This window comes from Acanthopagrus latus, chromosome 1 (genome assembly GCF_904848185.1).
Source record: "Acanthopagrus latus isolate v.2019 chromosome 1, fAcaLat1.1, whole genome shotgun sequence".
Taxonomy (NCBI): Eukaryota; Metazoa; Chordata; class Actinopteri; order Spariformes; family Sparidae; genus Acanthopagrus; species Acanthopagrus latus.
This window is the reverse complement of record NC_051039.1, coordinates 12,641,327-12,653,202: the sequence shown is the minus strand read 5'-3', so window position 1 is coordinate 12,653,202 and position 11,876 is coordinate 12,641,327. Positions and strand designations below refer to the sequence as shown.

The 11,876-nt window shown below is 38.5% G+C and overlaps 2 protein-coding genes across 7 annotated transcripts; one reads left to right on the top strand and one right to left on the bottom strand.

Annotated features, from left to right (window-relative positions):
- Nucleotides 1–106: 106 nt before the first annotated feature.
- On the bottom strand, nt 107–6,653 carry primpol (primase and polymerase (DNA-directed)). 5 transcript variants are annotated; one of them, XM_037097921.1, is made up of 14 exons: nt 6,247–6,653; nt 5,128–5,376; nt 4,942–5,036; nt 4,186–4,324; nt 3,066–3,213; nt 2,878–2,980; nt 2,641–2,792; nt 2,026–2,188; nt 1,834–1,931; nt 1,642–1,728; nt 923–1,031; nt 763–839; nt 625–671; nt 107–485 (listed from the first exon to the last, which is right to left on the bottom strand). In XM_037097921.1, exons 2-14 carry the CDS (start codon nt 5,299–5,301, stop codon nt 255–257), a joined length of 1,623 nt encoding a protein of 540 aa, XP_036953816.1. In that variant the 5' UTR covers nt 5,302–5,376; nt 6,247–6,653; the 3' UTR covers nt 107–254. The 5 variants fall into 5 exon arrangements, with proteins under 5 accessions (XP_036953816.1, XP_036953840.1, XP_036953824.1 ...); XM_037097945.1 differs by having other exon boundaries at nt 2,641–2,789; nt 6,247–6,652; XM_037097929.1 differs by lacking the exon at nt 6,247–6,653 and adding an exon at nt 6,101–6,170.
- A 417-nt stretch (nt 6,654–7,070) lies between these two features.
- Nucleotides 7,071–11,291, top strand: si:ch211-145b13.6 (erythroblast NAD(P)(+)--arginine ADP-ribosyltransferase). Of its 2 annotated transcripts, XM_037097968.1 has the most exons (5): nt 7,071–7,374; nt 8,507–8,589; nt 8,826–8,924; nt 9,025–9,737; nt 10,716–11,291. In XM_037097968.1, exons 3-5 carry the CDS (start codon nt 8,865–8,867, stop codon nt 10,789–10,791), a joined length of 849 nt encoding a protein of 282 aa, XP_036953863.1. In that variant the 5' UTR covers nt 7,071–7,374; nt 8,507–8,589; nt 8,826–8,864; the 3' UTR covers nt 10,792–11,291. The 2 variants fall into 2 exon arrangements, with proteins under 2 accessions (XP_036953863.1, XP_036953873.1); XM_037097978.1 differs by lacking the exon at nt 7,071–7,374 and having other exon boundaries at nt 8,830–8,924.
- Nucleotides 11,292–11,876: the final 585 nt, after the last annotated feature.

Sequence of the window (11,876 nt, the reverse complement as noted above, 5' to 3'; positions counted from 1 at the left end):
ATCCATGAATTCTTATTGTTTTGGTGGCTAAAAATGTATTTTTGCATAACTATGTTACACTCTAATTAGTCATTTAACAACAGTGTATTATAATTATAAGCAGCTGTAAGGACACTTAAAGTTTTAATAAATATAATTTAATCTTTTATTACACATTATATGCTGTTCATGAATTGCTAAATTGGAGCCTTAAAGTGAACCAAGTGTACTTTATGCCTCTACAATCAGTGCAAAAAAAACATGAACCTCACCGTCTACCGTGAGTCAAAATCTGCCATACATTTGAGCAGAAGCTCATCAGAGATATCTCCGTTGTTTTGTTCAAAGTTCTCCAGGCTCTCTAAATAGTCCTGGTCTTCCTGGCCATCTCCCCAGACATCAGCAGACCCCAGTGGACACACGCTACTCTGCCGGGCCTGGTTTGATGTCTGGCTGGGTTCAATGTTACCAGCATCGTCCATTAAGTAGGCCTGGTCTTCATCATCCTGATGGTGAACAGAGGGCATTATCAAACACTGCTGCATGTTGTGAAGAGCAACAGGGCTCTGATTTTTAAAAGAAGACAAACAGGATTTTCTGGCAAATTATTTAGAAAGGACGCTTGTTAAGATCCAGCAAACAAACCAGTGTCATGATGTAGCTGACGCAGATCTCTGGAGGCAGTGGGTAACCTGGAAACATGAGAAATGATTATCTCAGACAGATCAGTGGTCCTACAGTTGTAAGTATATCAGAAAGTCAGTTCTAAAGGTCATAACATACTTGAGGATCTGAAGTTCTTGCATTCAGGGTCGTGACACTTCTGGTACCACACTTCCTCTTTGAGATCCACAACAATCCTGCAGAGGACGACGAGACCAGATCAGAAATGTGCAAAAACAGAGCATGTAAAGACTGTCAACAAAACACCAAATGTACGTACATGATGTTGTTGCTTTTGTGAAACCTTCCCACGTTTTCACACCAGCGATATTTTGCGATGTCGTACACAAGCAGTTGTTCAGCAGCAAAGTAGTTCCATCGTCTGATGCCTGTTGGATTAAACATAGTAGAATCAGTCTTTGCATACTATACTCTGACCAAAGACTTTTTAATATACACACTTTGGAGCTTGATAAATGTTCATAGTAACATACCATACTATCACAAACTGCTGGGCAAAGAACAAAACCAACAACAGTTTTGATTAAATACCAACCACTGATTTGTTCCAGTTAATTAAAAAAAACATTTTCTCATGATTCTCAACATATTGGTGATGAAAATGATCAGTACTTGCAGCCCTGCAGCCCAACCTTGACATGCAAGTGTTTTGAAAGTAGGGCTGCAAATAATGGTCATTTACATTACTAATAAATCTGCTAATTATTTTCAAGATTAATTGTTTGATCTAAAAAGATCTTCAAACTTCTTCTTTGTTCCAACCAACACACTAGACTGTGCAAGACTTTACTATTATTTATGATGAATAAAAGAAGCAAATCTTCACATTTACAAAGCTGGAATGGGGAAATGACTGAAATCAATTATCGCTGATGATAAGTTTTCTTTCAATTGACAAATCAATGAATCATTACAGACCTATTTGAAAGTGACAAATCTTTTTGCAAATGTATATTGCGTATCATCCCCAACACTTACTTCCATGTATTCCATCCTTTTTAACCACAGTTAACACAAAGCTGTCCACTTCGCGATGAGGGGACGACTCGCAGCCAGAGAGCAAGTCTGAGGTAGAAAAAAAGTTACAGTGTTGAATGATTATTTAATGCACTACATGTGTACGTATATCCACAATATAGAACAGAAGTCTCAATGTCAGTCGAGTGTTACCTGGATCTTTGGCTAATTCCTGCTCGCAGTGAGGCCTCAAGGTTTTGGCTTCCTTTGTTCCCGGGACGTCCCACGTAAGAATCTTTTGACCTGTGAAACTAATGATGAACATAAATAACTTCTTAAAGGTTTGGTTTGATGAAGGGCACACTTTCAGCACACAGAAAAGTGAAGTAAATCTGCTCAATGTACCTCAGATTACAGATCAAGGAAGCCAAGAAAACACTTTCCTCGGGAGAAATTCCCTTCTCACGTTTGGTAATAAACTTGTTGTCGTCTGCCACCGTGAATGCAGCGTTCTTTCCAGCTTTTGATGACTTGTAAAGGCGGAAATTTCTGTTCTTGGTGTAAACACCTGTTTTATAAATTATAACCACAATTACATATCCATAGGTACATACTAGCAAGGTTTACATGTCTAAGGGGTCCTAAGTTTATCTTGAGGATTTAGCACAAGTATGCATCTGATATGGGTAGAGCTGCAATTACAAGTTGATTAATCAATTAATCGGCAACTGTTTTTTTTTTGTCATTCTTTTTGAGGAAAAATTTTAAACATTAGGAGGTTCGAGCTTCATAAACGTGAGGATTTGAGACTTTTCTTTGTAATCTTTGACAGTAAATGAAGTGTCTTTGGGTTTTGGACTGGCGGTTGGACAAAATAATCACTTTCAAGATGTCACTTTGGATTCCGGGATATGTGATGAACACTTTTGACATTTCATTGACTTAATCGATTAATCTTATAATTAATCTGCAGCTCTGGATATAAGGGGTAAAATATGACAAACTTGTGGTTTCTCTTACCAAGATCAACAAAAAGGCAGTCCTGGCCGTCCTTGTTTTTCACCTGGAGGAACTTGAGGTCTCTCTCTCCCCACTTGCGTCTCTTGGCCTGTGGACTCTCAGTTGTCTCACCTGCCTTTGATGGCTTCTCCCCAGAATTAGAATGTGTTCTGCTGTCAGCACATAATTGAGAAAATCTATACAAAGTGGCAACAGCAGAGACACACAACATTTTCTTCAAAAGTTTGAAAAACAAACCGTGTTTCGTTGTTTTCTGCCACCGAATTGATCTCATCATTTAGGCTACTTCCACTTTTGTGTGTGCTCAGGACTGGTTGGAGGATTGCGTGGATAAACCTACCTAAATTTGAAAAGGAGAGTATATGAAATGAAGGTACATGTGGAAGAAAACAGGTTTTGTTGCCTTCACACAACTTGGAACATACCCACATGTATGTTGTCTTTGAACACTGCATTCTGGAGATTGAAGATGAGATGTCGACTGAATTTCTCTTCTGTGCTGGAGTCAAGATTGAGGATGTTGTTTGAGGAGCATTTAATCCCATAAACTTCCATCAGCTTGTCACAAACATACTGTCAACAAAAAAAGACAGCTAAGAGTAATACATCTACACTGAAAGAAAGTCACAAGGTAAAATAAACAATGTATTTGTTAGATGTTCCTCCTATATATGAATAATTACATTCACATTGTACACATTTTTCATATCTTAGCATTTTTGACAATATTACTAAAGTCAACACCTCTTTTCTTGGACCAGACATTTTACTTATCATCCTGGGCTCATCTGAATCAACAGTGAACCTAATTTCCCCTCAGAAAAACTTTATTTCCTGAAATAAAACTATTGTCCCAACCATTAAAATGTGACCAGAGGGTTTATTCAATAACCTACATTCAGAAAAGATTCAATATGGCTAAAAAAAAGAGCTCTCTCAATTGACAATTTAGCAACCCTGAAATCAGTGTTGTACAGCTTGAAATTAACAGAGTGATGGATAAAGAACTTTATCTGGTTATTGTTCTTGCTAATCATTGTCTTTGCATCTTCTTCCTGAGGTCTTACTCTATCACAGAACCTTTTCCTTGACTGACATTTGAGCTGTATCTGCTTCAGAATTCTCAGTGGTTGAATGTCAAGGAGGAACCTTGACAATTAGTAATTTATGTTATTATCATTAACATTTGAATCACATCTTGACATAATTGAAATGTCAAGTCCACTGCTAATGTTAACAACTCTGTTTAATTGTTGCATCTAAGATGCTGCGCTTGTTTTGTAGACAATGTTTAATACTTTAGATTGCATTGTATTCAATTCTGACCGTTTTCTGACTTTTAATTTAAATGTCATGGAAATTTGCTATTAGGGACATCCCTAATGTCAGGTAGATACTTTTATAACACATTATTTGGCTTAATACTTCTTAAACTGAACAATGTGTGAATCATTATCTATGTGTGAAGCAAGCTGCTCCATAAAAATACATTTGAACAGAATATAGGAAGATTCACTGTCAATGCAGATACAAGAACTGCTCTACCTGGATGAGTGAAGACACCATAGCTTGCCCATCAGCCTCTTTGTTTGAGGGCTTATGAAACTCCAAATCAAAGTAGAGCTTACAAACAGTGCCCTCTGGTATCACCTCATAGCAGTGCATCAACGACTGTGGGTAAGTCCTGGAAAAACATCAAGGGACAAATCATAATCACAGATCAGTGCACATCATTGCATTTTTGTACAAACACACTAAATAGGATGGTCCTTATTTTGAAATGCTTTATTTCCCAAATTTCCAGACTTTCAAAGCCTTATGATCACGTCTAATTGTTTATTATGTGTGCAACTGGGAAACATGAAGTTTGCAGAATTCCTTCATACCCACAGCAATCAATGTCTACTGTCACCAATATTGTATATTTTAGCAGCTGTTCATTTCAAAGCCAGGTGACAACTGATGATTATCATGCTTATTGTTCAATTCCTCAAAAATATTAAAAGATGTATTGTTTGTGTGAGTGATTATGTTCATCCAAGTATAGTATATTCAAATTCAAATATATTTCTAATGTTTATGTTGTTACAATATTATGTAAATATAAGTCTATTCTATTTCTTACCTTTTATTATATTGTTTATTTTTTTACTATCATTATTGATTATTGTAATATTACTGTCCTTGGGCTGCTGTGACACAGAAATGTCCCCGTTTGTAGGACAATTAAAGGAATTCTGATTCTAACATTTAGCATTTTTACAAACTTCTAATGCTTTGTATGATCCCTGTGATATTTACTTGTAGTAATGCCACAGCTCACTGTAACTGGTAACCAGGTAGATCCTTTGACCCAGCGGTGTGTTTTCTTTTTCAAGTGCAAAAACATGGACGGTCTAGGAAATGAAGGCACAAATGTCAGCAATCTCCCTTCACACACAGGCTGGAAAATGAGATCGTCCTGTATGAGCAAAATTCTCATGTTACCTCTTTGCAGCTCTGAGCGAAGCTGATCGCCATACTTTGCCGAGGGAAGAGCTTCCACACGGAGGACGGCTGGCATGGCCACAGTCGAGGTTTGTAGCGTGATGCCAGAGGTTTCAGCTGGAAGGACTGAGCGAGCTGCTCAACCTTCTTCAGTCGGTCGCCCCACTTACTCATCCTCAAGTGCTTATTAATCACTAATATGGGACTATTAATTGCACCCACAGGGCTGCTGGTTCATCATGTATCCATCTGCAGAGCAAGGACAAAGGTCAGCTACCATGCAATATCATGGAGATGGTACAAATTCAGTGACTTGCTAAAAAAAACAATGTGAATTATACATGGAGGTGTTTGTGCTATTTAGCTAGCTTTAATTGTATGAACAGGATAGACAAAATAATACGAACATAACAGATTAACAGCACCACAACCTGCATCCTCCTTAAAGATCATATAGTTGATTCAAACTGAGCTTTATAACCTCCATGGAAGCAAAATTTACTGCAGGACTGTTGTGCATTCGTTTTAGCTTGGTGTACCTTCAGAACTGGCAACTGAATGTGTATCAACAACACGGTATATAAATGTAAACAGAGCGTATGTTAATTGATTCATTTGGACCAGCTACAAGATCAACATGTTGTTTACATCGCTGATAATAATACAACAAAAACATAACAAAAAACTCTGAAAGGAGCCAAACTGACAAATTAATACTTTCACTTTGATATTTCAGTACATTTTGCTGCTAATACGTCTTTACCTTACCTCACATTACCAAAGGCCCATATCGGAGTTACAACATTACATACTATGGAACATCCTGATGCATTACATGTTGTACATGCCAAAGCGTAGATGTAAAGCTTAAGTACAATAATACCATTATATAATCCTCTGAAATGTAACATCGGCAGCTAGATAGAAGCATGACATTAACTGAATACAATGACTTGAATACTTGAATACCTACCACTAACCCTAAGGAGCAGGTGACGTTAGATCTTAATGAACCAGGTCTGACACGTTAATTAGCTCGAGCTGATTCAGACCGTAGCTGTAACGTTGACTTAGCTAACTAGCATAACATTGACGTCAGTGTTTTTAGAAATGACTCACCATTAGCTGCGGCTCATCGATCAAACAGTCCAGTCGTTTACGTTGCCGTTGTGCCCATGTCTGTATTTTATTCAGTTATTTCTCTCTCGGGAAAAACTAGTACGAAAGTGTAAAAAAAACCAAACTCCGTCTTGTTTTGATTTTTGGCGCGTCTGGAACCGGAAACACAGCGCTTCCGGTATCAGACAGCAGCGTTTCCGGTCACAAAACGGAGTTAAACCGTCGCAAAACAAACAATAATTTGTTTTTGATGTCCCCACCTTGAATTTGTATATATACTGTTTATCAGAAATAACAAAGCGTAGTTTAATAATTAAAGAAACTCGAGGAGGCGCTTCAAGTTCAAGCAGTGTAGGTGTATTGTTAGTCAGACAAAGACTTCCGGCTGTTTTTTTCAAAAATAAAAGCCTTTCAGTGCATAAACTGTGTGTCACATCTATGGAGGCCATTAAAGAAAAGCAATGATGACAAACACCCCTTTGATGAAAAAAAAAAAAAAAAGTAAATGTAAAGAAAATATAAACGTTCCAATGGTATGTTCCAATTATGAGTTAGAAAGTATACATTCTGTGAAATAAAAGTGATAATTATCATATAAAATGTCACAGGAAAAATGTTGACTTTTCATTTCACAATATTTACTTCTCATCTCATAATTATTGAGTTAATTTGTAAGTTCAGAATTAAACTTAGTTTGCATCGTATTCCCTTTTCTTTAACTGATAGGAATGGGCTTCCAACCCTCAGACCATATCTCTCTCAATAATGTAATCTTTAAATGTCCTGAATGATTTTGATTTTTAATATTTTGGCCTGTATAGCTTTATTGACAGGACAGCTTCAGAGATGACAGGAAACAGGATGAGAGAGAGGGGGGTTGGATAAATCTCCACCACAGCCTGGTACTGCCTGGATCTGGAGAGGATGGGGTGTTGTCAGTCTGACACTCCAGCTCCTCGTGCTCCTCCCACTCAAACTGAACACTTTTGGAAGTGAGCTTCAGCAGGCTCCTACTCTGCTGACAAGGATAGGAAGGAAATGAGAGGAGGTCAAGAGGTGGAACACAATCTTGGCTGCTGAATAGGAATTTGTCGCCCAATCTCCCAAGACAGCAATATACAGCTCATGGTATGTTGTCCAGTAAGTACGTGTTTCAATAAAAGGCCATGATTTTAATTACATTTTTAGTTTTTATTAAAAGATTGCCTTTTGTTTTTATCAAATATATATATAGGATATATATAATGTAAAATGAATATGACTGTCTGGCCTAGCTATCTAGCTGGAAGAAGAGACAGTTTTACACAGTTTTGATGAACATTTTTTTCACAATTAAATAAAAATGTTCACTTAGCTCAATGCAGTGGCAGACTCAGTCTGTTTGAGGGCCAAGGGTAAAAAAAAAAACAACAGCTGTATGCTGTGGTGGACCTGCACACAGAAAGTTGTGATGAATGTATGGCATGGCTGTGAAAAAGAGGGAGTTCTTCTGGGATATTGGCAAATGGCCTTCCCCCCACATTCCCACCCGCGTATGGGCTAAAGGCTGACCAGCCACCAGGCTACAAGTGGAAGGGGAGCCCGACTTTCAGATATCCAGCTTCTCTGTTTTCTCCAGCACGGAGAGAGTCGGGCAGCAAGACCAAAGAAGGGCAGGAGCCGGCCAGTCAGGAGGAACTGTAGCATGAATTTAAAAAATGCATAACAAATTTACCAAAAAAAGTGATCACAAGCCGACATCATAGACAAGGAGATCATCAACAAACAGGATGGAAAAGGGGAGGACGGAATGGTGGAAGAAGTGGAGTGGATTGGAAGGGCTGAGAGAGGGGGACCAATTTTGTGTCACAAATGTTTCTGCACAGTTTGACTTATGTCTAACTGATTTTAAATCTTTTTTAAAAATTGTATTTATCTTTTGATAGAGCCAGTGTGAATAACCATTGCCTCACATTTCAGGAAGCACAATAAAGCTGCCAAAGTTGGAAGCTGAACTTCATGAGTCAGCATTCAAACTAATAAACAGAAAAAACAAAAATAGTTTTATTGCTGGGCTGGTCCAGTTAGATTTCTGTGGTTTGTATGAGCATGGCCAACAAATCAGTAAGAGTCTCCTACAGTAACTCAGTAGCTCTATCAGAGGAAATTCCTGAACACCAGGGCTCCCAGTGGCATGTTACTTCCTTTTACAGGAAACAGAAGGAGTTGCTCAGTGAGATACTGTTTTTTTTCTCTCCCACCTACCGCTTCTTCTGCACAGAATGATCACATCCCTGCAGTTTGATGTACATCGACTTGATTCTGAGATAGGTGCTCCCAGAAAATACGTTAACTTTTCTTAAGGTATGTTCCTTGAAATGATTTTAACATTTCAGCATTCATTTAAGTGTATGATCTTGTTGCTGTGTGTGTCGTTGCTGTATTTCAGGGAAAGAAATCTGGTGATAACTTTAGGGCTTGTCTCAACAAATGATTTGAGCAATAAGCCAGATCATCTCATGTCTCAACTGTGTATGGCGTCATAGAACTTTTTATTCAAGTTTGGTCCTGCAGTGCTTTTTCTTTGATTTCTTTTTCAGCCAGTTTGTGGCGGTAGAAGACAGGAAGAACCCTTCACAATGTGGGACAAGAGAAAGCTACTTTTCGCTGCAATCCTCTTCATAAGTCTCTCCTGCAAAGTAAGTTTTATTTCTAGAACAAACACCTGTTCAATCTTGTTTTGTCAGAAAAAAATCTTCTCCCTTGAAAGTATATTTTAAATTCTACACTCAATTAAAGGTGACGGCTGGGAAAGCAAAACTACTGGACATGGCCCCAAATGCTGTGGATGTCATATACACAGGATGCCGTGAGCAAACCATGGAGGAGTTTATTCGTTCAGGCCTGTTAGGACAAGAGCTCAACCGCTCTAAGGAACTCCAGAAAGAATGGCGTGTAAATTCAGAATGTGAAAAGCTGATCCCTGGTGGAGTGAAGGAACATACGACTGCACTTTGTACAGTTGTGAGTGCACAAAGTGGAGACAGTTCTTTAAGGCCCTTTGATGATGCTGTCTCGACAGCAGGTGCAAACATTAGCACCTACACAGACGACTTCCACTTCAAGTCTCTTTACTTCCTGCTCATGGATGCAATTACACTGCTGAATCCGAAGACGTGCAAGACTCTGTTTTATATGTCAGAAGAATACACAGCTGAAAAGGGCTCAGAGGTGAGATTTGGAAAGTTTATCATCGCTCATTCAAACTATACACAATATCTTAAAGACGGTGATTTGGATGGGGTGACACTTTTCAGTATTACTTCCTGCTTCTATGCCAACCTGGGAGACAACATTTGCCATTGGGAGGATTTAGCACTCTTATCCTCTACTGAGGTGTTCACTGTGGAGGAAGTGAAAAGAATAACTGACGAGAATGATGCTACATACACTGGAGTTGTATTGAATCACTCAAGACTGGTCAACAAGCCCGGCTGTAAGAGTTTTTCAAGGTAAGACTCACATCCTTGATAATAATAACATTTTTTGCTCAATCACAAGATTGTTCACGAATACTAACCTTGGAATTATGAGGTTAAATCTGAATCTTGATCAAAACTGTGTGTGTGAAGTTAGGTAACAGAATTATGAGTAATTAATGAGAAGCATTTGATATTTGCAATCAAGACCACATAGTTTTTCCTGACTGCACCACACCCAAAATATTTTGGGTGTGGTGCAGTCAGAGAAACCACCCTTCAACAACCACAGCAACTCTGTCAGGCTTCACCTGATTTGACGAATGCCACTTGTAGGCTGTCTGCCCTCAGATTTCAAACCAGACCAACGTAGCAGCTCAATTACAAATTAAAACAAATTAAAAAAAAAACTGAAATATATTTCTGAAAACATTTTTAGGCCTGAAATAACACACAGGTGATTCCAAAGGTGAGGAGTTAAATTGGACTGACCTTATTTGCATTAAGCGTTAGCCTACGCCTCAACTTTTTGCCAATAGGGAGCGGCTATTTAATGGGAATCGTGTAAGTGACAGATCCTGTGGTCACCTAATATAAGTGCAGTTTAATGAAAAACAATATAACTGAAGACCCCTGTTAAATTTCATACTGGCGTTTTGGCTATGATTTTGAAAAGTGGACATTATCATGTGTGTATGGGTGTAGTTTGATCAGATTTGACTGGCAGTGCTGACAATGTCAGCAATTTACCCACCGACCTCATATTTTGATTCAAATGTTGTTAATTACTCATTAGTGCTCAGAGCTTGGTGACATCATCTTTTTCCATCTGAGCGCCGTCTACTTCAAACCAGCAAGAAGAGCACAGAAAATACTAAAAATATATACACCTCTTCTGTGATCTTTGGCAGAACATGTCATCTGTATGACAATCTTGAGAAACTACTTGTTTTGGGGCTTTTGAGATGTATTGATAATAATGATCTCTGTCTTTTGTTTCCATCTCTTTAGGTCCCTGGCTGATGTCTCCTCCCAGTGGCTCGTGTCGGTGATGGTGGCTTTATCTCTTCTTTTTTTTAACTGTTGAGCAAAAACAATGAGCATCCCAGACTGCTCTTAGAGTTAAGAAGTTGCATGTCTGTACAGTTATACTTTTTTTTTTGTGAGAATATAAACCTGTTTTGCTCTGATGTCTGCCAGTTAAAGTGCTGCAAGCTTTTGTAGTCAGCTGCAAAAATATAGCTGAAATATTTTCTTTACGCATGTCAACAATAATATACATTAATATCAACATATTGAAGATAAGGCAATTTTTTTTTTTTTTTAAATATGGGTGGGGAGGGTCATTGTATGGTTTTATTAGACAGTGTACAGTAAGAATGTGACAGGAAAGAAGTGGAAGGGATGTGCAACACAGTTCCCCGGATGGAGAGGACCTCAGTACGTGACTTACATGCTGTATGTTTGTGATTAGCACTCTAATGCCACGGGCAACAACAGAGTTTGCCTGAAAATAAGGCAGTATCAGGTCTTAACAACAGCTGTTATATGTTTTGGCTGTTTTGGCAATAAACTGGTTGAACCATCTCTGTCTTGCATCATATTTTTCACACACGTACGTCTGTTCGAGGACTGGCCCTCAAGTATCTTTTCCTAGAATGTCAGCAGCTTATAAACAGGGAAGTCACTGAAATGCATGCTGACTCCCACCCTATTCTGATCCAATGAATCAGGTTTCACTCACATCGTTTCAGTGGACTGATGGACCAGTTCACAATGACGTACAGTATAGTACCTGGGGTACATTTTATTTATGATTCAATCTCATCAGTTTCTGAGTGAGTTGGCAAACAGATTGAATGAAGTCAGTTTACTGCCTCTAAGCTTAAATCCAGTAAAACACTGAAACGAGCTCCTAAACACTTTCTGGAGGAACATTTTTGGAAATTGGAACATTTGACAATTGACAATTTCCCCTCTGATCCATCCCATTCACTCTGCATAGGAACACGTCTTTTTCAATAACTTTTTCTTAGGTCTCTAATCCTCAGTCAGTCACTGGTCCACAGCCAGCACATATGTCAAGTCAAGTCAAAGTTTATTATAGCGCAATATCACAAAGCATGCCTCAAAGGGCCGTACGTATAATACAAATGGCAAATCAGCAACAAT